The sequence below is a fragment of the Mobula hypostoma genome, chromosome 1, assembly GCF_963921235.1.
Source record: "Mobula hypostoma chromosome 1, sMobHyp1.1, whole genome shotgun sequence".
NCBI classification, from domain to species: Eukaryota; Metazoa; Chordata; class Chondrichthyes; order Myliobatiformes; family Myliobatidae; genus Mobula; species Mobula hypostoma.
The window spans coordinates 38457680-38483801 of NC_086097.1; the positions used below are offsets into that span (position 1 = coordinate 38457680).

General features: G+C 43.0%; 1 protein-coding gene across 1 annotated transcript in view; it reads right to left on the reverse strand.

Moving 5' to 3' along the window:
- zc3h14 (zinc finger CCCH-type containing 14) overlaps positions 1-23078 on the reverse strand; it is a 55840-nt gene extending 32762 nt beyond the window's left edge. The window contains exons 1-2 of the mRNA XM_063046841.1: positions 22945-23078; positions 3696-3738 (exon numbers count right to left, since the gene is read on the reverse strand). Coding sequence (XP_062902911.1) covers positions 3696-3738; positions 22945-22980 — 79 coding nt within the window. The 5' untranslated portion in view covers positions 22981-23078. The remainder of the gene's footprint in view (positions 1-3695; positions 3739-22944) is intronic.
- Positions 23079-26122: the final 3044 nt, after the last annotated feature.

Sequence of the window (26122 nt, forward strand, 5' to 3'; positions counted from 1 at the left end):
GAAAGAGGGCTATGGGTAACCCTGGGTAATTTCTAAAGTAAGTACATGTTCAGCACAGCATTGTGGGCTAAAGGGCTTGTATTGTGCTGTAGTTTTTCAATGTATGTTGCTCTCAAACATCATCAGTTCCCAGCCTAATAAATGTGAATAGCAATATTGTGATGAACTACAGTGCCTATAAAAAGCATTCACCCTTTAATATAATAAAAAGTTTCCATGTTTTGTTATTTTACAACTTTGAATCACAGTGGATTTAACATGGCTTTTTTGAGACTGATCAACAGAAATAGTCTCTTTTGTGTCAAGTGAAAACAGATCTCTACAAAGTGATCTAAATTAACTACAAATGTAAAACAGAAAATAATTGATTGCATAAGTATTCACCTCCTTTAATATGACACACTAAGTCATCACTGTAAAGCCAATTGGTTTTAGAAGTCATAATTAGTTAAATGGAGATCACCTGTGTGCAGTCAAGGTGTTTCAATTGATTGCAGTAAAAATACACCTGTATCTGGAAGGTCCGACTGCTCCTGAATTACAGGTAACAATAAAGAAATCTCTTACCAACTATTTATCAGTGTATACTGCAGAACTGGTTGCCAGCATTTTGGGCAACCATTTGGAGGGAATCTGTCCTTGCAAAGATATAATTTGTTCCCCTTCTTGCAGTTCCTCTGTCTCCGCCGCATCTGCTCTCAGGATGAGGCTTTTCATTCCAGGACAAAGGAGATGTCCTTTTTTAAAGAAAGGGGCTTCCCTTTCTCCACCATCAACTCTGCTCTCAAACGCATCTCTCCCATTTCATGCACATTCTGCTCTCACCCCGTCCTCCCGCCACCCCACTAGGAATAGGGTTCCCCTTGTCTTCACCTACCACCCCACCAGCCTCTGGGTCCAACATATAATTCTCCATAACTTCCGCCACCTCCAACAGGATCGCACCACTAAGCACATCTTTCCCTACCCAGCCCCCCCCTTTCTGCTTTCTGCAGGGATCGCTCCCTACGCGACTCCCTTGTCCATTCGCCCCCCCCCATCCCTTCCCACCGATCTCCCTCCTGGCACTTATTCTTGTAAGCAGAACAAGTGCTACACATGCCCTTATACTTCCTCTCTCACCACCATTCAGGGCCCCAGACAGTCCTTCCAGGTGAGGCAACACTTCACCTGTGAGTTGGCTGGTGTGATATACTGCATCCGATGCTCCCGATGTGGCCTACTATATATTGGCAAGACCCGACGCAGACTGGCAGACGGTTTCGCTGAACACGCACGCTCTGTCCGCCAGAGAAAGCAGGATCTCCCAGTGGCCACACATTTTAATTCCACGTCCCATTCCCATTCTGATATGTCTATCCACCACCTCCTCTACTGTAAAGATGAAGCCACACTCAGGTTGGAGGAACAACACCTTATATTCCATCTGGGTAGCCTCCAACCTGACGGCATGAACACTGACTTCTCTAACTTCCGTTAATGCCCCACCTCCCCTTCATACCCCATCCGTTATTTATTTATTTATTATGTTTTTTTTTCTCTCTCTCTCCTTTTTCTCCCTCTGTTCCTCTCACTATATTCCTTGCCCAACCTCTGGGCTTCCCCCCTCCCCCTTTCTTTCTCCCTAGGCCTCCGGTACCATGATCCCCTCATATTCCTTTGGCCAATCAACTTTCCAGCTCTTAGCTCCATCCCTCCCCCTCCTGTCTTCTCCTATCATTTCAGATCTCCCCCTCCCCCTTTCAAATCTCTTACTATCTCTTCTTTCAGTGAGTCGTGACGAAGGGTCTCGGCCCGAAACATCGACTGTACCTCTTCCTATAGATGCTGCCTGGCCTGCTGCGTTCACCAGCAATTTTTATGTGTGCTGCTTGAAATTCCAGCATCTGCAGATTTGCTCGTGCTTGCATATAATTTGTTCAGATTCTTTTTCAGTTTTGACTAGTCTTAAAATATGTCATTCTAGCAGTAGGTCAGATTTACTGTTGGAAGCTCTTCAAACTTTATTTCACATTCAAAATATGTCTTCTGCTCATGGGTCCCTGCACAGAGGTATTGAGGGAAACAAGCAGGTTGATTGTCTGGCTAAAAAACCTGTTAAAAGTTCATCTGCAGATATAGACCTTCCACCTAGTAAATCAGAAGCTGAGGGGTTGGTGAGGCTAAGAATTTGGGGATTATTGGCAAGACTTGTGGTAAGGGGTGACACCTGTACAGAATACATAAAACTGTTGGATTGATGGGAGGAGGCAAGACAAGGAGGGAAGGACTTAGAATTGCGCATACTATGCTTAATTATTCCTTGTATCTTGTTGGAAAACATCACTCGAGGGGTGTAGGTTTGTCATTATAATGAAACAGTTGAACATATTTTACAATGTCAAGCATATAAGGCTGAAAGAAAGCAAATGCAGGCTGCACTACTAGCTTTGGGGGTTGGCATTTTTCATTTAAAAACTTTACTAAGTTATGGAAGAGACTTTAATTTACTTCATAATATTTTCTTTCATTATTTAAAACAGTAAAATATGAAAACTTCCAAAGGGGAGGATGTGAATACTTTTTATAGCCACTGTATATAGTTTAAAATAGCTCATCACTGTCTCACAAGGGCAATTAGGATGGGGGTAAATGCTTGCCTTGCCAGTGACAAACAAATTCCTTCCTTCCTTCCTTCACTGGTATCAGAATAAACACAACTTTCAGCAATTTACCTTGCCCTCACAAAGTGCTGTTGGAGATGAGATTCCTGTTCTAGCACCAAATTCTGCAGAAATTTGCAATACAGAAAACAACATAATTTGGCCAACTGTGCCTAAATTTTCTACCTCTTAATCTGCAGCTTCACAGAAAATGGTCATATATTCCAATACACAATATTCTATAGATTCACAAGTAAAAATATTCCACAATGCAGATTTCCTGTTAACATGTTTTTAGGTTAGATTATGAGGACACGCAGTCCTCTTTTATTGTCATTTAGTAATGCATGCATTAAGAAATGATACAATGTTCCTCCAGTATGATATCACAGAAACACAAGACAGACCAAGACTGAAAAACTGACAAAAACCACATAATTATAACATATAGTTACAACAGTGCAAAGCAGTACCATAATTTGATAAAGAACAGACCATGGGCACGGTAAAAAAAGTCTCAAAGTCTCTCGAAAGTCCTATCATCCCACGCAGATGGTTATAGGAAGAAAAACTCTCCATGCCATGAACCTCCAGCACTGCAAACTTGCCGATGCAGCACCCTGGAAGCACCCGACCACAGCCGACTCTTGAGTCCGTCCGAAAACTTCGAGCCTCCGACACTGAGCACCATCTCTGCCGAGCACTTCGACCCCGGCCCCGGCAACAGGCAAAGCCGAGGATTTGGGGCCTTCCCCTCTGCAGATTCTCGATCGCACAGTAGCAGCGGCAGCGAAGCGGGCATTTCAGAAGTTTCTCCAGACGTTCCTCCATGCTTCTCACGTCTGTCTCCATCAAATCAGAATTGTGCACAGTACCTACTTAACAAATACAGATATCATTCCGGAGCCATCACGCTGCCATCTTCTCCTCCCCTCCTTTCATGGAATTTTTCATGTTCCATTGGAGTTTTTCCTTCAAAACTGCAATTTTACCTTTTCAGAGAATGTGCATTGCAACTACTGTTTAAAATATGAAAAATAATTATAAGCTTACCTGCATAAGCCCCAAGCTCTTGCAGTTTTCCCTTAATAGCAGTCTGAAAGTACAAGTAAAATACATTTAAGCACATTAAATACCAGAGATTTATATAACATTGCAAGCAAAACATTGCATTGATTAATCAGATTTTAAAGAATAACATCTTGTATTTACACATAGTAGCTTCAAAAACTTACAGTTTACGTCACTCACTTAAGTGTTGGGTGAGGAAATTAGAACTAATATATGCAGAAAATGGGGCAATAAATGATTATTTTTAGTCTAAACTATATGGACATCATTTAGGAAAACTTGGTAATTTTTTTTGGAAAACCGTGTCAAAATTTCATACATAGTACTTAGAATTTCTATACTTAGAAATTCAAGTAATTTGCCCTATTCTGGAACACTCATACAATTTCACATTGACCTTCCTTTGCCAAAGTCCAAACCCTTGGAGAAATTAATTTCTTAAGAAATTCCTACACGTTCTGCAGAAATACAAGATTTTAGGCCAACTTAAAACACAGGTGCTCACTCAAACATTTGATGCCACAACTTGGGTTTAAAAAGCACTCTCATGGCTGAAGAGATGAGTTTGGGAAAGTCTTTAACGCATATTTGGGATTTAGAGGAGGATATCTGTCCAAAGAAGTTGCAAGAAAATGTGAAGACACAACTGAGTGAACCCAGGTGGGTAATTGTGCCTTCAGCTAGTTTGATCTTCTGATCAAACACCCACCTTCCGTTTGCTTCTCCACCTAATTTGCTTCTTGCAAGATATTTCATAAAACTCATATTCTCTTACCTGAAAGTTCACTTTCTCAAGTGTCTCATAAGAGTTTCATAATTAAAGTATTATTTAAAAGCAAGTTGTTGAAAATTAATCCTAGACAGTGAATACTTAATGCATCATTTCTAAAGAGAGAAAATCATGAATGGCATAGGTAAGGGATGAAAATGGATAGGAGCTTGATAGCAATTTTACCTTTTTTTTTTATACACACAAGGTAGGAGCCATAAATCTATTTTTTTCTATCTGTACTGTATTTTGTGTTACATATTTTATTATGGGTTACAGTAATTTGTCCCATGGGTGTTAGACGTGCTAGAAGTAAAGTCACGTATCCACCCTTTATGCTGTTTAGTTTAGTTTAGATAGAGACTTAGAGATGGACTTTTTTTGTTGACTGCTTATTACACTAATTCTGCAAACTTTGTTAATATCGTTAATTATGCTATCACTATTTTTGATTGTTCATCTTTGCTAGTTTCGTAATAAGGAATTGAACATACTTTCTTTCATTTGAAACTCAGTTATTTGGAAGCACTTCACACAATGTCAATTCTATCACTCAGCATCAAAGCAGTTTACGTTTGTTTCTTAAGTAGCCACTACAATATGGAATGAACTGTCAGAGGTTGGGGCAGGTACAATAACAACCAGCTATAATAGCATGATTGGGTTGGTTGGCATTGACCAGATGGGCCAAACAGCCTGCTTTATGATGCTGTATCAATCTCTCAAAGGCAAAAGACACCTTTATGAGAATGAAGAGTATACTGACCAACACTAAACGAGGCATGATAACGCGTCTCAGAGCACTGAAATGTTACGTTTATCCAGTTATGTTATATGGCTCGGAATGTTGGACAATATCTAGTAACATGAGGAAACAAATTGAAGCAGCAGAGATGTGGTTTTTGAGGAGGATACAAAGAATATCATGGAGGAAACGAATATCTAACAAGGATGTCATGAACAGAGTAAACACAAAAAGAGAAATAATGTATGAGATCATGAAAAGGCAACGTAACTTCATTGGACATGTGATTAGGAAAGAGGAGTTAGAATGCACGGTAATTATGGGAAAGATTGAAGGGAAGAAACCAAGAGGAAGACAAAGAAAAATGATGATGGAGACAGCAGCCAGAGAATTGGAAATGAATACCAATGAACTGATCCACTTGACCCGAAACAGGAGTGTGTGGGCCATGGCAGTCAAAGTTCAAACTGGGCACGGCACCTGATGATGATGATCAATCTCTCACAGAATGTATTTTGTTATAATAGTACCAAAACTCATTCATGTAAAAATTACATTTTTGTATTATCAGGAAAAAACAATATTATGTAACTGAAGGACATACCATGAAAAGTTATTGAATAATAGTAATCAAAAAAGTCAATGTTGGAAATCAGAAATAAAAACGGAATGCTGGAAATACGCAGCAGGTCAGGCATATCTGGAGAATGTAACTGGTCTTTCATCAGCACTGACCTGTCAGAGGGTCACTGATCCAGGCAGTTAATTCTCATTTTTCTCTGCACACATGCTGCCTGATCTCCTGTCTAATTCCAGTATTCTGTTCTTATTTGACTGCACTGTGTTCCCATATAATGGAAAACTGCCCATAAACAAACAACTCTGCAAGATTTCAACTCCAAGAGAACAGAACAAAAAAAAAAGTAGCATCAAATGAGTCACATTTTGTCATCCCCTCGACAAATGAGAAATCCTGAAATACTTAGAGCTGTTTATTCAGTGAACATTTTTGAAAAACCAGTATTTTCTTTAAAAACTATCCAACAACTTTTCAATGCTGTGTGGATTAATGCTTCCATTTCCATAATTATATATGGTAATAGCTTCAAATCCAACAAAAAGTAATGCAATCACAAAGAAGGCACACTAATGGCTCTATATCACTTGAGTAGAGTTTGAGGAGATTTGGTATGCCACCAAAGACTCTTGCAAATTTCTGCAGATGTACAGTGCAGAGCATTCTAACTGGTTGCATCAGTGTCTGGTACGATGGCTTTGATGCACAGGACTGCATGAGGCTGCAAACTCTTGTAGACTCAGCCAGTTCCATTACAGGTAAGGGCACAACTCCCCACACCATCGAGGTATCTCCAGGAGGCAACACCTCAGGAAGACAACATCCATCATTAAAAATACTCACCATCTGGGACTTGCCCCTTCACGTCCCTACAATCATGGAGAAGGGACAGCAGCCTGAAGACCCACACTCAACATTTTAAAAACAACTTCTTCCCCTCCACCATCAAATTTCTGAATGGTCTATGAACCTATAAGCATGACCTCATTATTCTTTCACACTATTTTGTAAATTGTTGTAAGTTTTATGTCTTGTATGGTACTGCTGCCACAAAACAACATATTTCACAACATAAACACGAGGAAATCTCACAACATATGTCAGTGATAATAAACCTGATTCTAATTCTTATAAAACTATCAGCAACATCCAGCAACTGCACACATACATTAAGCAAGGATATACAGAAAATGCTGGATTACTTCTTAACATCTTCTCTGGACCCAATAAACTATTTTTATTTATATACACTGTCAATCACCTAGGAGATTAAATACTGCTCCTGTGCAACTGCAGGATCTGCAACATCTTCGCTTTCCTTGTTCCTTCCCACCAGTGAGTTACCAAACAGTCCTTCTAGGTGGAACAGTATTTTATAATTTTTGAAATCAACTCTTCCTAGGAAAAGCATTTTCATACCTAAGATGGGGCCCTCGTACTTCCACCTGGACCCGCTTGCCCTCAACCTTCTCCACTGGCAGGATGAAATGCAGAGCAAACTAGAAGAACAATTCCTCATGCTGTACCTGGGTAGTCTACAACCTAATGTCATGAATGCTGATATTCCAATTTCAGGTATCCTTTACCTCTATGCTTCCCTTCCTTCTCTCCTTCTGATCCAACTCCAATCCTTTCATTTTCATTACCTTTCCCATAGTCCCATTTCTCTCCCCTTCCCCCTCTTGGTTCCATCAATCAACTACCGTCACATTTCACCCACTGGATACTGCCTCCTGTCTGGTTCTATCTGCCCTTCTTCTTTTCCCAAATGGTTGTCATTATCACCTTGCTTACTTAACAGATCCCAGCACTGGTAGCCTTTGTGTTCCCACTTATTACCATCCTAGTTGTCTCCACATTCACCCTCCCCACCTCCTACCTGGTCCTGCCTGTGCTCCTTTTCACCTGCTTCCACTCTTCTGTTCCAACCCCACCCCCAAGCTGGCTCCAATCTGCACATCATCCATTCACCCTCCTCAGTCCTTCTGGCGCTTGTTTCACTCCTCTTTATACTCTTCCCTCTCCACTCTCAGTCCTGATGCAGAGTTTGAAATTGAAAGGTCAACAATTTGTCCCCTCACAAACGCTGCCTGACCCGCAGAGATTTTCCAACAGATTGTCTGTTACTCAGAACATTTTTGCTATTTAACAGGGTAGTTTTCATGAATTAATTTGCAGATAGATCTCAAATTCAGACATAGTAAGGATATTTTAAACATTCTTAAATCAGTAGTTTTGCTGGTGGTTGAGATACATCACAAAAATGTAATTAACAAATATTCCTTAAAGTATGTCTCATCTTCCTCACCTCTCATTTCTAACCTGTAATAGGTAGGAAGCCTTTTTACTTTGATAAGGAGAAGTATTCAAAGTTTAAAGGAAATTTATTATCAAAGCACATATACATTAACATATACGTTAATATATACAACCCTGAAATTAATTTTCTTGAGGGCAATCACAGTAAATACAAGACAACAGAATCAATGAAAGACCACACCCAACAGGATGGACAACAACCAATGTGCAAAAAATCTGGGCAAATAGAGAAAAATAATATTAATAATATATAAGTAACCAATAAATATTGAGAACATGAGATGAATTGTCCTTGAAAGTGAGTGCATAGGTTGTGAGAACAGTTCAGTGACAAGTCAAGTGAAGTTATCTGCTTTGGTTCAAGAGCCTGATGGTTAAGGGGTAATAACTGTTCCTGAACCTGGTGGCATGGGTTTTGTAGCTCCTATACCTTCTTCCTGATGACAGCAGTGAGAAGAGAGCATGACCTGGATGGTGGGGGTCCTTGATGGATGCTGCTTTCCTGAGACAGTGCTCCATGTAGATGTGCTCAATGGCGGTGAAGGGTTTTACCTGTGATGGTCTGGACCATATCCACTTCTTTTTGTAGTGTTTTCCATACAAGGCCATTGGCTGTGATGCAACCAGTCAATATACTCGCCACCAGGCCGGCTGGTGGCACAATGACATCGGCGCCAGACCCGGGAGTGGAGGTTCCCGGGTTTGAAACCAGTCGGGTCTCTCCCGAGTACGCTTTCCATCCGTGCCAGGTTGAGTGTCGAGATCGCAACTTAACCTCGTAAAATAAAGGGAAAATACTGCAAAAATGTCTGCGTGAGGAGCGGCGCATCACACAGTCTCTCTCTCTCTCTCTCTCTCATTCCGCACCTTGTAAAAAGACATCATCACGGATGCACGCACACACACAGACACGCACGCATGCACACGCAGACACACACGCACAGACTCGCACGCACGCAGGCACGTGCCAAAAAATATATATACACACACACACATATATTCACCACTGCACATCTGTAGAAGTTTGTCAATGTTTTAGATGACATGCTGATCTTCACAAGCTTCTAAGAAGGTAGAGGTGCTGCCATGCTTTCTCTGTAATGGCACTTACGTGATTCTTTCCCTTACTCACATGGTACATCTACAAACCCCATTTCCAGAAAAATTGGGATATTTTCCAAAATGCAATGAAAACAAAAATCTGTGATATGTTAATTCACTTGAACCTTTATTTAACTGACAAAAGTACAAAGAAAAGATTTTCAATAGTTTTACTGACCAACTTAATTGTATTTTGTAAACATACACAAATTTAGAATTTGATGGCTGCAACACACTCAACAAAAGTTGGGACAGAGGCATGTTTACCAATGTGTTACATCACCTTTCCTTTTAATAACACTTTTTAATCGTTTTGGAACTGAGGATACTAATTGTAGTAGATTTGCAAATGGAAATTTTGTCCATTCTTGCTTGATATAAGACTTCAGCTGCTCAACAGTCCGTGGTCTCCGATGTCTGATTCTCCTCTTCATGATGCACCATACATTTTCAATAGGAGATAGATCTGGACTGGCAGCAGGCCAGTCAAGCACACGCACTCTGTGTCTACAAAGCCACGCTGTTGTAGCCCATGCAGAATGTGGTCTGGCATTGTCCTGCTGAAATAAGCATGGACGTCCCAGGAAGAGATGTCGCCTTGATGGCAACATATGTCTCTCTAAAATCCTAATATACGCCTCAGAGTCAATGGTACCTTCACATACATGCAACTGACCCATGCCGTGGGCACTGATGCACCCCCATACCATCACAGATGCTGGCTTTTGCACCTTTCGCTGATAACAATCTGGATGGTCGTTTTCATCTTTGGCATGGAGAACTCAACGCCCGTTTTTTCCAAAAACTAGCTGAAATGTGGACTCATCTGACCACAGCACACGGTTCCACAGTCTTTCGGTCCATCTGAGATGAGCTCAGGCCCAGAGAACTCACCGGCGTTTCTGCATAGAGTTGATGTATGGCTTCCTCTTTGCGTAATACAGTTTCAAGTTGCATTTCTGGATGCAGCAACAGACTGTGTTGAGTGACAATGGTTTTCCGAAGTACTCCCGAGCCCAGGTGGCTGTAATTGTCACAGTAGCATGACGGTTTCTTAGGCAGTGCCGCCTGAGGGCTCGAAGATCACGCGCATTCAACAGTGGTTTCCAACCTTGCCCTTTACGCACTGAGATGTCTCTGAATTCTCTGAATCTTTTCACAATATTATGTACTGTAGATGTTGAAAGACCTAAATTCTCTGCAATCTTGTGTTGAGAAATGTTCCTTTTGAACTGACTAACAATTCTCTCACAAATTTTGGCACAAAGGGGTGAGCCACAACCCACCCTTGCTTGCAAAGACTGAGCCTTTGATGGACGCTACTTTTATACCCAGTCATGATACCTCACCTGCTACCAATTAGCCTGCTTGATGTGGAGTCTTCCAAACCAGTGTTACTTGAATATTCTGTGCACTTTTCAATCTTATTTTAACTCTGTCCCAATTTTTGTTGAGTGTGTTGCAGCCATCAAATTCTAAATTTGTGTATATTTACAAAATACAATTAAGTTGGTAGGTAAAACTATTGAAAATCGTTTCTTTGTACTTTTGTCAGTTAAATAAATGTTCACGTGAATTAACATATCACAGGTTTTTGTTTTTATTGCATTTGGGAAAATATCCCAACTTTTCTGGAAATGGGGTTTGTACTCAGGAGATTATAGAATTGTACAGGTCTGTTTTTACATCACTTCCTCAAAAACATTAGATTATATAATCCAGGCTGACTATTTGAAGGAACTGCCTATCTACATCTCACTACCACTGCCTCCTTCACTTCTCCCACCCCGTATTAAGCCTGAAAATTAGTCAGTTCAAATGCACATCCAAATGTCACTTGAAGGTATCAGATCCTATAGAATCTGCTTCCACTAAAGTTTCAGAAAGTATGCCCCAATTATCTAAATATTTCTTTTTTTTAGTTATTAACATATGTATTTAAAACTACCATATTGGGGGTAAGGTATTGATGTGGATGGAGAATTGGTTAGCAGACAGGAAGCAAAGAGTGGGAATAAACGGGACCTTTTCAGAATGGCAGGCGGTGACTAGTGGGGTACCGCAAGGCTCAGTGCTGGAACCCCAGTTGTTTACAATATATATCAATGACTTGGATGAGGGAATTAAATGCAGCATCTCCAAGTCTGCGGATGACATGAAGCTGGGTGGCAGTGTTAGCTGTGAGGAGGATGCTAAGAGGATGCAGAGTGACTTGGATAGGTTGGGTGAGTGGGCAAATTCATGGCAGATGCAATTTAATGTGGATAAATGTGAAGTTATCCACTTTGGTGGCAAAAATAGGAAAACAGATTATTATCTGAATGGTGGCCGATTAGGAAAAGGGGAGGTGCAACGAGACCTGGGTGTCATTATACACCAGTCATTGAAAGTGGGCATGCAGGTACAGCAGGCGGTGAAAAAGGCAAATGGTATGCTGGCATTTATAGCGAGAGGATTCGAGTACAGGAGCAGGGAGGTACTGTTGCAGTTGTACAAGGCCTTGGTGAGACCACACCTGGAGTATTGTGTGCAGTTTTGGTCCCCTAATCTGAGGAAAGACATCCTTGCCATAGAGGGAGTACAAAGAAGGTTCACCAGATTGATTCCTGGGATGGCAGGACTTTCATATGAAGAAAGACTGGATGAACTGGGCTTGTACTCGTTGGAATTTAGAAGATTGAGGGGGGATCTGATTGAAACGTATAAAATCCTAAAGGGATTGGACAGGCTAGATGCAGGAAGATTATTCCCGATGTTGGGGAAGTCCAGAACAAGGGGTCACAGTTTGAGGATAAAGGGGAAGCCTTTTAGGACCGAGATTAGGAAAAACTTCTTCACACAGAGAGTGGTGAATCTGTGGAATTCTCTGCCACAGGAAACAGTTAAGGCCAGTTCATTGGCTATATTTAAGAGGGAGTTAGATATGGCCCTTGTGGCTACGGGGATCAGGGGGTATGGAGGGAAGGCTGGGGCGGGGTTCTAAGTTGGATGATCAGCCATGATCATAATAAATGGCGGTGCAGGCTCGAAGGGCCGAATGGCCTACTCCTGCACCTATTTTCTATGGTTCTATATCCAGTTACTCACTAATTTACTAGAAGAAATAGTTTCTCAGTATTTGTCTCATCATAAGAGGTATTCAATCTTGGCTTATCGTAAGATATATTCAAAATTATGAAGAACTTTCACCTTACATGTCTCTGCTCCAAGAAGAACAAGATCAATTTTTCCATTTTTTATTCTAAATTTCCTCATACCTGATACCTGGTAAACTTTCATTGTTCATTTTCTAAGACCTTGACATCCTTCCTAAATTGTAATATATATTACTGTGAGCAAAAGCAATGATTAGTAAAGATTTAGTATGACTTTCTTGTTTTTATGTTTAATGCCCCTATATACAAAGCCAAGTACAATAAAAATCAGTAATCCTGTATGCTCATGACTACATATTCCTTGACTATTTGATGTTTTTCATTTACTACAAAACATACTTTAGAATCATGTAAATGTGATCATAAGAGATAGGAGCAAAATTAGGCCATTTCACCAATTGAGGCTGTGCTGCCATTCCATCATGGCTGATTTATTATCCCACTCAAGCACATAATGGACTCCATTGTCTTCCCAACCACTGAAGACAAGCTAACCAGACTATAATTTCTTTTCTTCAGCCTCCTTCCCTCTTAAGGAGTGGAGTGACAGTTGCAATTTTCTAGTCCTTTGGAACCATAGGATTCTTGAAAGATCAATACTAATGCCTCTACAATCTCTTTAGCTACCTCTTTCAGAACCCTCAGATACAGTCCATCCAGTCCAGGTGACTTATCTACCTTCAGATCGTTCAGCTTCCCAAGCACATTCTCCTTAGTAGTAGCAGCTACGCTCACTTCTGCGCCAACACTCTTGAATTTCTGGCATACTGCTAGTGTCTTCAACAGTGAACACTGATGCAAAGATACTTAAAGTCTGTCTGCCATTTTTGTCCCCAGTTACTATCTCTCCAGTGTCATTTTCCAGCTGTCCGATATCCACTCTCACCTTTCTTTTACCCTTTATATATCTGAAAAAACCTTTGGTATCCTCCTTTATATTATTTACTAGCTTACCTTGCCTTCTGTTGGTTTTCAAAACCTCCCCAATCCTCCAACTTCCCACTAATTTTTCCAATATTATATGCGCAAGAAAAGCATGGTAACCTGCCTCACTGACTATCACCCAGTAGTACTTACATCCACAGTGATGAAGCGTTTTGTGTTTTGAGAGGTTTGTGATAAAACACATCACTGCTGCCTGAAAAGCAACTTAGATACACTCCAATTTGCCAACCGGAGCAACAGGTCCACAGCAAATGCCATTTCACTGGGTCTTCACTTCAACTCTGTAACATCTGGACAACAAAGATACATACATCAGGATGTTCTTAATCGACTACAGCTCAATACCATCATCCCCTCAAAACTACTCAAAAAAGCTCAAGACACTGGCCTCAATACCTCCTTGTGCAATTGGATCCTTGATTTCCTCACTTCCAGACCCCAGTTATCTTGGATTGGCAACAACATCTTCTCCATGATCGCCATCAGTACAGGTGCACCACAAGGCTGTGTGCTTAGCCCTTTGCTCCACTCCACTCTACTCTACCCTGCTCTAGTCTTATGACTGTGTGGCTAAGCACAGCTCCAATACCATATTCAAGTTTGCTGTTGACACCACTGTTGTGGGCTGAATCAAAGGTGGTAATGAATCAATTTATAGGAGGGAGATCAAAAATCTGGCTGAGTGGTGCCAATGCCAGCAAGACCAAAGAGCTAATTATTGACTTCAAGAGAAGGAAAACAGAGGTCCAAGAGCCAGTCCTCAGAGGATCAGAGGTGGAGAGGGTCAGCAATTTTAAATTCTTTGGTGTTATTATTACAAGGGACCTGACCTGGAGCCCATCACGTAAGTGCAACTACGAAGAAATCACAGAAGCACCTCCACTTCCTTAGGAGTTTGCGGAGATTTTGCATTACATCTAAAACTTTGACCAACTTCTACAGATGTGTACTGGAGAGTATTTTGACTGGCCACATCATAGCCTGGTATGGAAACACCAATGCCCTTGAACAGAAAACCCTACAAAAAGTAATGGATACAACCCAGTCCATCACAGGTAAACCCCTCCCCACCATTCTGCACATATACAAGAAATGCTGTCGCAGCAAAGCAGCATCCATCGTCAGAGACACCCAGCACCCAGGACATGCTCTCTTCTCATTGCTGCCATTGTGAAGAAAGTACAGGAGCCTTAGGACTCACACCACCAGCTTCAGGAACAGTTACTACCCATCAACCATCAGGCTCTTGAACCAAAGGGCATAACTTCACAACTTCACTTGCCCCATCATTGAAATGTTCCCACAACTAATGGACTCACTTTCAAGGGCTCATCTCATGTTTTTGATATTTATTATTCTTTCTTTTGTTTTGTACTTGCACAGTTTGTTGTCTTCTGCACTCTAACTGAATGGCCTAGTTGGGTGATCTTTCATTGATTCTGTTACAGTTATTATTCTATAGTTTTATTGAGAATGCCCACAAGAAAATGAATCTCAGGGTTATATATGGTTACATATATGTACTTCGAACATTTGCTTCTATTACTATCTTTTCTTCACTACCTTTTTCGATTGCCATGTAAAAGGATATGCACCCCTAACCAGCTCTTCCGCAAAAAGCAGCACTTCAGTTATTCATGTTATTTCCCACTAAGTTCAATGCTGCCACACTTACATGATTAAATTTCACCTACTTTGTCTGCAAGGCCTCAGGCTCTGATGGTACACTTAGTAGGGCATTGAAAATCTGTGCCAGCCAACTGGCAGGAGTGTTCAAGGACATCTTTAATCTCTCACTGCTGCAGTCGGAGGTTCCCACCTGTTTCAAAAGGGCAGCAATCACGTCAGTGCCCAAGAAAAGCAGGGTGAGCTGTCTCAATGACTATCGTCCAGTTGCACTCACATCTACCGTGATGAAGTGTTTTGAGAGGTTGGTCACGGCTAGAATCAACTCCTGCCTAAAGCAAAGACCTGAAGCTGCTACAATTTGCCTGTCGTCAATAGGTCTACAGCTGATACAATCTTACTGGCTCTCCACTCACCTTGGATCACCTGGACAATAGCATACCTCTATCAGGCTGCTGTTTATTCACTGTTTAACACAATCATATCCTGAGTTCTACTGAACAAGCTCCAAAACCTGGGCCTCTGTACATCCCTCTGCAACTGGATCCTTGACTTCCTCACCAGGAGACAATGGTCAGTGTGGATCCGAAATAACAACTCTTCTTCACTGAGGATCAACACTAGCACAGCTCAAGGATATGTGCTCAGCCCACTGCTCTATTTTCTCTACACCCACGGCTCTGTGGCTAGGCACAGCTTAAACACCATCTATAAATCCATCTAAATTCAACTATTGTTGGCAGAATTTCAGATGGTGAAATCAGCTGGCTGTGCGGTGCCTGCGACAACACTCAACATCAGTAAGACCAAGGAAATGATGTGGACTTCAGGAAGGGGAAGTTGAGAAAACACTCAACAGTCCTCATCCAATGATCAGCAGTGGAAAAGGTGAGCAGCTTCAAGTTCCTGGGTGTCAACATCTTTGAAGATTTATCTTGGACCCAACCCAAACATATTCATGCAATTACAAAGCAGCTACATTTCATTAAGAGTTTGAGGATACTTGGTATGTCATCACAACCCCCTCAAACTTCCACAGATATACCATGGAGAGCATTCTAACCGGTTGCATCACCATCTGGTATGGGGCGGGGGGGAGGGGCACTGCACAGGATCAGAAAAAGCTGCAGAAATTTGCAGTATCAGCCAACTCCATTGTGGCATTAATTTCCTCAGCATCGAGGAGACCTTCAAAAGGTGAAGCCTCAAAAAGGTGGAACCCACCATTAAAGACTCCCATCACACAGGATATGCCCTCTTCCCTTTGTTACCATCAAGGAGGTACACACACATTGTTTCCGAGACAGCTTCTTCCTCTCCACTATCAGATTTCTGAATGAACAATGAACCTATGAACACTACCTCACCATATTTTTGCTCTCTTTTTGCACTACTTTTTTTTCATATATAAAGTTCTTACTGTAATTTATATTTTTATTATGTACTGCATTGGGGTGCATGGGAGGGGTAGCACCTCTAGATGGGGGGGCTTGTCACACTCCTTGGAGTGGCTCGTCATCTATTGGTCCCCACCATCGCCCAGCTCTCACCTGTGGCTCCTCGTAGCTGTTTGCATGTGACAGCGGCCACACCTGGGGCAACGGCTTCGACAGGCCGGCTAAACCAGGTGAGGGTAGCCATCGGGTCTGAAACCCTTGGTGAGATAGGAACTTACTCATCCCAGCATGCAAAGACTGCTTTGGTGGATCAGGCGGAGGAAACCCCAGGGGTTCAATGGCTGAGAAGGCGTTGCAGCAGCGCATTGTGGAGTGCGTAGGGCACGGCAGAGTACTTAGACGCAGCTATCCAATGCAGCCAAGGAAGTTGTCAGAAGTAACGATTCTTCGTGCCACTGGATCCTGACTTCTGAGGCCGAGAGAGTGGGATCATCTCTGTGCAAGGCTTTTCCACTTTCATATCTTTCACACACTAGTTACATTGTGCAACATTCATCTCCCAACTTTCAATTCCTACCAGTCTTCTACAAGTCCTACGGCGATGGGGGAGTGGCGAAGCAACAGGTGGAGGTGACCACTGAGAGATGTAGTCACAAACCCGCATGTTGGCGGCCTTTGGACAAGCGGTCATTCTTCTCTGTACCCCGGGCAGTAGAGGAGTCCGGCAGCACCAATGGCGACTGAGTACCCCTTTTCAGGACAGCACTGCTCACCCTTTGATAGGGAGGGGCCTAGAAAAGGTGGCCTAAACATTGCCTGCCCTACAGACAGATAACTCGCCAGCTTGTCGCAGCTGGCAGTTCATCCGCCAATGCGTCGACACTCAAAGGAGAAGAAAGAAACTTCTGTTAGGATCATGGAATATTCACACACTCATGAACAGAGAGAACTCAGCAAGACCCCAAAGAACAGCTCTTGTTGCCAAGGAACTTTCACACTACAACATCAACATCGCAGCCTAAGTGAAGCCAGGCTTGCAGAGGTAGGATCCCTGACTGAAACCACCAGCGGCTACACTTTCTTTTAGAAAGGAAAAGCGCAAGATGAAGAGAGGATTCACGGAGCTGGATTTGCAGTCAAATCCAGCTTCCTGAAACAACTCTTCGACCTGCCCGTGGGAATCAACGAAAGACTTATGTGGCAATGTCTGCCCCTCAGCCACAAACGTCACGCAATAGTCATCAGCGCTTACGCCCCCACCATGACCAGCAAATACAAGACCATTGAACAGTTCTACGCCGACCTTAGCTCTGTTCTGTGCTCAGTCCCTGCCAACGACAAACTAATCCTGCTCGGTGACTTCAATGCCCGAGTAGGCTGCAATCACAGTCGCTGGGAAGGGGTTCTAGGCAAACATGGTATTGGCAATATGAACAGCAATGGCCTCTTGCTCCTTAGTAAATGTGCAGAATACGACCTCCTCATCACAAACACAGTGTTCAGGTTGGTGAACAACTACAAGACAACATGGATGCACCCAAGATCCAAACATTGGCACATGATCAACTATGTTATAGTACGTCGCCGTGACATCCAGGATGTCCTCATCACCAGAGCCATGCGAGGAGTGGAGTGCTGACCTGATCACAGGCTTGACTGCAGCACATTGAAGATACGTATTGCTTCCCACCACCCCAGGTGCCCTAAGTTCATCAGAACAGCTTTTAACACCGCCAGACTCCAAGAGCTGCTGTATCTTTGCAAGTTCCAGACCACCCTTGGAACCCTTCTGTCAATGGACCACTAACTGGTGGGCCAACCCAGAAGCGGAATCAGTTTACAGAGATGGTGACGGAAACAGCAAAATCAGTCCTCGGCCCCAAGGACCGGAACCACCAAGATTGGTTCGACGAGAATGACAGTGCCATCAAAGATCTCCTGGCCAGGAAGAACAAAGCATTCATGGAATGGCAAAATGACCCAAGCTCCATTCCCAAAAAAGAGTGGTTCAAGTCCCTTCAGGCCCATGCCCAACGGGAAATTCGCAAGATGCACGACCTGTAGTGGGATAGGAAAGCTGAGGTACAATGCTTCGCCGACATCAACAACTCGAAGCTGCTCTTCAACTCCATCGAGATGATCTTCGGCCCCTCAAGATCAGGCTCATCTCCACTGTTGTCCACTGATGGAACCACACTGCTAAAGGACAAAGACAGCATCCAACACAGATGGAAAGAGCATTTCAGCCAGCTCCTGAACTGCCCTTCATCGGTCGACCAAATCCCCCAACAGCCTATTCACGAGGAACTAGATGATCCTCCCTCGATAGATGAAGTCAAGAAGGCTATCACACAGATGAGCAGTGGCAAGGCGCCTGACAAGGATGGAATACCTGTTGAACTGTACAAGGCACTCAGCAAGGAATCACTTGAGGCTTTCCACAGCACGCTGACTAGCATTTGGGAAGAAGAAGAGATGTCTCTTGACCTCAGAGACGCAATAATAATCGCCCTCTACCAAATAAAGGTTCAAGGACCCACTGCGGGAACTACAGAGACATCTCACTACTTTCCATTGCCGGAAAAATCCTCGCCCACATCATCCTCAACAAACTGATTCCAACAGTGTCAGAAGAGAACCTTCCCGAGTCACAATGTGGCTTTCGTCCCGAACGCAGCACTGTCGACATGAACTTCGCAGTGAGGCAGATACAGGAGAAGTGCCTGGAACAGAACATGACATTATACTCTGTCTTCATTGATCTGACAAAGGCGTTTGACATGGTCAACAGAAACGCACTGTGGATCATCCTTAGAAAGCTTGGCTACCCGCAGAAATTCACTACGTTCATCCGCCTGCTCCACGATGGCATGACAGGAGAAGTGTCCCCATCTAAGACTTCCAACATCTCAAATGGCGTGAAGCAAGGGTGCATTCTAGCACCAGTGCTCTTCAACCTCTTCTTCACCCAAATGCTGAAGCATGCTGTTAAGGACCTAAACCTGGGTATTTACATAAGATATCGCCTAGACGGATCGATGTTTGACCTGAGACGCCTTGCTGCAAAGACCAAAACGTTGAGGAGGCTTATCACCAAAGCCCTGTTTGCTGGTGACTGTGCCCTCATGGCCCACCAGGAGAACCACCAGCAGATGAGTGTTGACAAGTTCTCTGCAGCCTCAAAGCTGTTCGGCCTGACAATCAGCCTCGGTAAGACAGAAGTTCTCCTACAATCTGCACCAAACAGTTACCCTCCTCAGCCATGCATCACCATCGACGGCACTGTCCTGAAGAATGTGGAGAGCGTCAAGTATCTAGGAAGCACCATCTCCAATGACCATCATCTGCTTGACAAGGAGATCATAGCAAGGATCCAGGAAGCCAGCCAGGCACTCGGGAAACTCCACATCAAAGTTCTGGAGCACATTCAGCTTTCAACCAAGCTCAAGGTGTACGAGGCTGTGGCCCTCACCTCTCTCCTGTACGGCTGTGAAACCTGGACCGTGTACTGCAGGAGCAGTTTCACATGTGCCCTCTGCGGTCGATCATGAGGATCCGATGGCAGGACCGAATCACCAACCAGGAAGTCCTTGAGAGAGCCAACAGCACAAGCATTGAGGCAAGGGTCCTCCAGGCCCAGCTACGCTAGACTGGCCATGTAACCTGCATGGATGAAACAAGAATCTCCAGGCAGCTGCTCTACCGTCAGCTTGAGCATGGCAGACAATCTGAAATCGTACATCAAATGGGCGGACCTCCAGCCTCGATAACTTGAGGAGTCCGCAACCGACAGGGCTGCGTGGCGCACCCTGACCAGAAAAGCTTTGAGGATGACCAAAATCAGCGCCTTGGAGCAGCACGAGACCAACACCACAAAGCTGTGTATGCACTTGTTCTAACAACCGCCATTCCATGTCCAACCTGCAACCGCATGTGTGCTTTGGCCTTTGGCCTCCGAAGCCACGCGCGTATCCACAGATGACTGCACAATGTTTAGTCTTCCTCGGACCCCGAGAGACAACCACCACCACCATATATTGCATTGTACTGCTGCTGCAAAACAAATTTCACAACATATGCCAGTGATATTAAACCTGATTTTGATTGTTTCTGTCAATTTCTGTATGTACTTTCCTGATGCCAGTTACTAGTCTGCTCAATTACTGTTCTGTTAAATGTTGTTGTCTCATTTATAAAAACAAAACAGCACCACCTATATTCAACAAACATAACACAACTCTGGGCAGTTCACTCTGTTCTTTTCTTTACGCATTAGTCTGTTCCAACTAATTCTGTTCTTTATAACTGTACCCCAAGTTACCACTACACCTTTACATTTACAATCAATGTACTAAAATTGATGCATTAGGCAACTATTTTCTTAATTCAGCTGTTTCTATTAAAAAAAACAACAGTACTGATCATGGAAGAAACAAACTTTGTGAATTCGTACATGTAGAAGTCAAGCAGCAGCTTACAAAGTACAAATAAATCAAAGGGGAGCTACACAAACTAGAAGAAAGCTGGAAGGTAGTCACAGTAATGGGTATACAGTATATCAATAAGATAGCTGGAGAAATGTTTAAGACTCATGTATAATGGTACAGAATTATGAAGAGATCAAATTAGGGAAATAGGAAAGGAAAAACAGATGAAAATTGTAAAATGAACATTTTTGATAGAGAAATTTCTACTCATGAACTAGATATGTTTTGAGTCAAGGTGGTGTTCGGTGTTTCTGATGCGGCCTCTACATTGGTGAGACCCGTCATAAATTGGGGTACTGCTTCGTCGAGCACCTCCACACCATCCACCACCAGCGGGATTTCCCGGTGGCCAAAAATTTTAATTCCCATTCCCATTTCTCCAATGTGTCGGTCCATGGTCACTTCTTGTGCCAAGGTGAGGCCAACCTGATGGTAGAGGGGCAGCACCTCATATTCCATATGGGTACCATCCAACCTGATGGTAGAGGGGCAACACCTCATATTCCATATGGGTACCATCCAACCTGATGGCATGAATATCCATTTCTCCTTGCGGTAAACAATTTGGGGGATCAAATGTTGTAAAATTAGTCAGCTCAATCTTGGGTACTAAGCTCTGTAGAATCCAAGACATCTTCAAGGAGCGGTGCCTTAGAAAGGCAGCGTCCATTATTAAGGTCCCCCGCCCCCCCCATCACCGAGGACATGCCCTCCTTCTCACTGTTACCATCAGGAAGGAGGTACAGAAGCTTGAAAGCACACACTCAACGATTCAGGAACAGCTTCTTCCCCTCTGCCACCCAATTTCTAAATGGACACTGAACCCATGAATAGCACCTCAATTATTTATTATTTCAGTTTTTGCACTATTTTTAATTTAACTATTTAATATGCATATACATCTTACTGTACTTGATGTACTTATTTATTTTTTTCTATATGATCATTGTACTGCTGCCACTAAGTTAACGAATTTCACGACACAACATACCCCAGTGATATTAATCCTGATTTGGATTCTTTCCCACCCACCTGGCTTCACCCATCACCTTCCAGTTAGCCTCTTTCTCCTCCCTCCCACCACCCCCCCCCCCACCTTTTTGGTCTGGCATCTTCCCCTTCCTTCTCAGTCCTGAAGAAGGGCCTTGGCCCAAAGCATCGACTGTCTATTCATTCCATAGATGCTGTCTGATCTGAGTCCTTCCAGCATTCTGTCTCTGCTGCTTCAGAAGGTTTTGTTGGTAAGATTAGTTGTTTTCTTTAATTCAAAATTTAGTTAATTGCTTCACACAGCTGACAACAGAACAATAGTCCTGAACTTCAGTTCCTTAATCTGTTATTATACCCGCCAGTCAAATTTGATAGTGTTCAATGTATCTTGGGAAATTCTGCCTTGTTGCAATCCCCATATAATTACAATGCTGAATGACTGGATTCGACTGAAATGTTTTCATTGTGAGGTGGGGGTGTTGAATACAAGTGAAATATGAGTGAAGTTAGTAGCTTATTTTGGAAAATGTTCAAGTAAAATGTTACTGTTTTTTATATCTAGCAGGCTCACAAAACAAGTTCCTACGCCAATTTATTAAAGTCCTGGCAGTTGCCACACAGCCCTTACCCACAACAATGAAACAGTCTTTTTCAAAAGGCTGAAACAAAAATATATTTGAAACACACAACAGAAACAAAATGACGTTGCTTGTGTAGCACAAATTCAGGAATGAACTACTCTGGTTAAATTAGAAAAGGCAAATCATCGTACTTCCCTTACCCCACTTCCCAATACCTGATACTATGATACATCGGCAATTAAAGACCCATTAGTGGCTGAAGCGACGACCGCTTCACTAGCCCGTCGCGAAGATGACCCCGAAATTGCGAGCGAGCCTCGCCGCCGTGAAACTTTCTCACAGGCGGGGTGGAGGCCGCGCTAACCGCTGGCTGTGAACGAAGCCACTGTCCTTTAACCGAACGCACCGTGAGTGCGGTTCCCGGTCAGGCCTTGAGCCGCTCCGCTACCAGTCTCCCGTCACCGACACAAGCAGGACCCGGGCCTATGATCGCCAGGTACAGCTTTGTGCTTCCCCCGCAGCCCGGCTGAGACACTTACTCTGATCTTACGGCTGATTTCAGTTCCTATTTCCATTCCGGATCATTAATCGACGAACACTCCTTGTTCATGTATCGCCAGCTCCCAGTCACTACCTCAGAAACGGCGCACCAACCGCGTCCCCTGGGAAGGACGGAACAGCATGTAGGTCAAACTTAACCCTTGCTATTAGATTGGATTGCGCTCAATTAAAATTTCGAAATATAGCAATGTTGCGCGAATAAATAAAGACATTTCAATTTGGATCAATTCGACAAATACCAAATGAAGAAACTAAAAATGCAGGTAATGTAAAATGTTACCTATGTACGTCATTTCTGGAATAATATAGCGCAGAAACTGGAATTCCGAAATAAACAATAAATACTGGAAATAGTCAGCAGGTCAGATAGCATCTGCAGAGAAACAACATTAACGTTTCAGATATGAGATTTTGAATCAGTGGAGGAACTAAGAATGATGTGGTTGAAAGATGGACAAGGAGATTTGGATCTGCCATTATTGTATTGAATGCCAGAGGAAGGTCGGGGGCCCAAATTGCCTCATTTTGTGCATTTGCCTTATTCTCTTTGTTAAGGGGAAAAAAAGGGCTTTTATGCCCTGTGTTGTACTCAGCCGCTATTATATACCCATTTGCCACCTTTCCATCACCCTTGCATAGTAATGTGCTTTTTGCTTTCCTAGTTACTTATTGTCCCTAAAATTCAGTCACTGGAACACCCAGATGAAGTGTACCTCACAATGTAGCTACAACTTTTGTCCCCTTTCTAATTGGGCAACTGAACATTTTCTGAAACAATACTTAATTGCTCACCTTTGCCAACTCATTCAACCCACCTATATCAATTTATAGCTTCTTTGTGTCCTCTTCATAAGTTGCTCCAGTCTTTGAGCTCATTTTGATTGTAAATGGAATAATCATATACTTAAGTTAATCTAGATGTACATAGATCAGAACATACAAATCTACAGCACATTACAAGCCCTTCAGTGCCAACCATGTAACCTACTCTAGAACCTGCCTTGAATTTCCCTACCACATAGCCCTCTATTTTTCTAAGCTCCATGTACCTACAGTATCTAAGAATCACTTAAAAGACCCTATTGTATTCATCTCTATCACTATCATTGGCAGTGCATTCCACACACCCACCACTCTCTGTATGGAAAAATTTACCCCCGACATCCCCTTTGTACCTACTTCCAAGCACCTTAAAGTTATGCTCCCTCGTGTTAGCCATTCCAGCCCTAGGAAAAAGCCTCTGACTATCCACACGATCAATGCCTCTCATTATCTTATACACCTCTATCAGGTCACCTCTCATCCTCTGTCGCTCCAAGGAGAAAAAGCCAAGTTCACTCAACCTATTTTCGTAAGGCAGTGGTCCCCAAGCACCAGGCCGCAGACCGGTACCGGGTCACAAAGCATGTGCTACCGGGCCGCGAGGAAATGATATGATTTGGTGACGTGAACGTGTTGCCGACTTGTCAGTTGGCGCTTTCTTGCCCAGACTCTTGGCAGCAGAAATATTGCCAAATGTAACTGACCAAAAAACATTTTTCTTAAAGGAAAATGTTTTAGAAAAAGGATGGTATGTAATTTTCGTGCAGATAATCTTAGCATGTAAAAAAGCCAGGAAAAAGCAAAAAAAAACCAAATGAATTTTCTGCCACCAAAAGCATTAGAAAAAAGCCAGATTTCTGGGATTTGCCACCGGAAAAGTCAATCTGGTAATGCTGCACCTTTCCTCATTCCCTGTCACACACGCCCACTGTTGAACTTGAACACACGCAAGGTCATTACGCACACGTCATCCATGTCAGCATAGGAAGAAGATCAACTCCTCCAGCTTGCAAATGATGGCCGGCTGAAAAGTATGTTTGACATAACATCTCTGCCGGCATTCTGGAACAAAGTCAAGGCTAAATATCCTGAGATATCCACAAAAGCACTGAAAATGTTGCTTCCATTTCCAACATCATATCTCTGCAATGCATATCTCTGCAATGAATGCAACGAAAACTAAATTGCAGAATAGACTGGACATAAGGAACCGCCTTCGAGTATCGCTGTCTCCCATCACCCCTGATGGGACCGTCTTGTTTACGGGAAACAAGCCCAGGGCTTCCACTGATTCAGCGATACTGGTGTGTTGCAAAGATTTTATATGTTCATACGGGGAAAATATGCACTGTGTGTTTAATATTAAATTCGTTAGATAAACCCTTTTAGAAATGAAATTGAGTGTATTAGCTACTTATAAGTGACTTATAGTTGACTATATTCCGGTCCTGATTAACAGCCACCACCCCACCCCCCTCGGCCGGTCCGCAAGAATATTGTCAATATTAAACCGGTCCATGGTGCAAAAATGGTTAGGGACCCCTGTCATAAGGAATGCTCTCCAATCCAGGCAACACCCTTGTAAGTCACTTCTGCACTCTCTCTATAATATCCACATCCTTCCCATGGTGAGGTGACCAGAACTGAACACAGTGCTCCAAGTGGGGTCTGACCAGGGTCCTGTATAGCTGTAACATTACCTCTCAGCTCTTAAACTCAGTCCCATGAAGGCCAGCACACAATGCACCTTCTTAACGACACTGTCAACCTGTGCAGCCTGTGACCCTACAACAATTGTTATTTTGTATCTGCTACTTCTCAGCCCAGTTCTGCATCCTGTCAATGTCCCGCTGTAAACTCTGACAGCCCTCCAGGCTATCCACAACACATCCAACCTTTGTGTCATCAGCAAACTTACTAACCCAACCTTCTACTTCCTCATCCAGGTCATTTATAAAATTCGCAAAGTGGAGGGGTCCTGGAACAGATCCCTGAGGCACACCACTGGTCACCGACCTCCATGCATAATACAAACCATCTACAGCCACCCTTTGCCTTCTGTGGGCAAGCCAATTCTCGATCCATAAAGCAAGGTCTCCTTGGATGCCCAATTACTTTCTGAATGAGCCTCACATGGGGAACCTTATCAAATGCTTTACTGAAATCCATACTACATCCACTGCTCTACCTTCATCAATGTACTTTGTTACATCCTCAAAGAATTCAATCAGGCTCGTAAGGCACGATCTGCCCTTGACAAAGCCATGCTGACTATCCGTAGTCAGATTATGTCTCTCCAAATGCTTATAAATCCTGTCTCTTAGGATCTTCTCC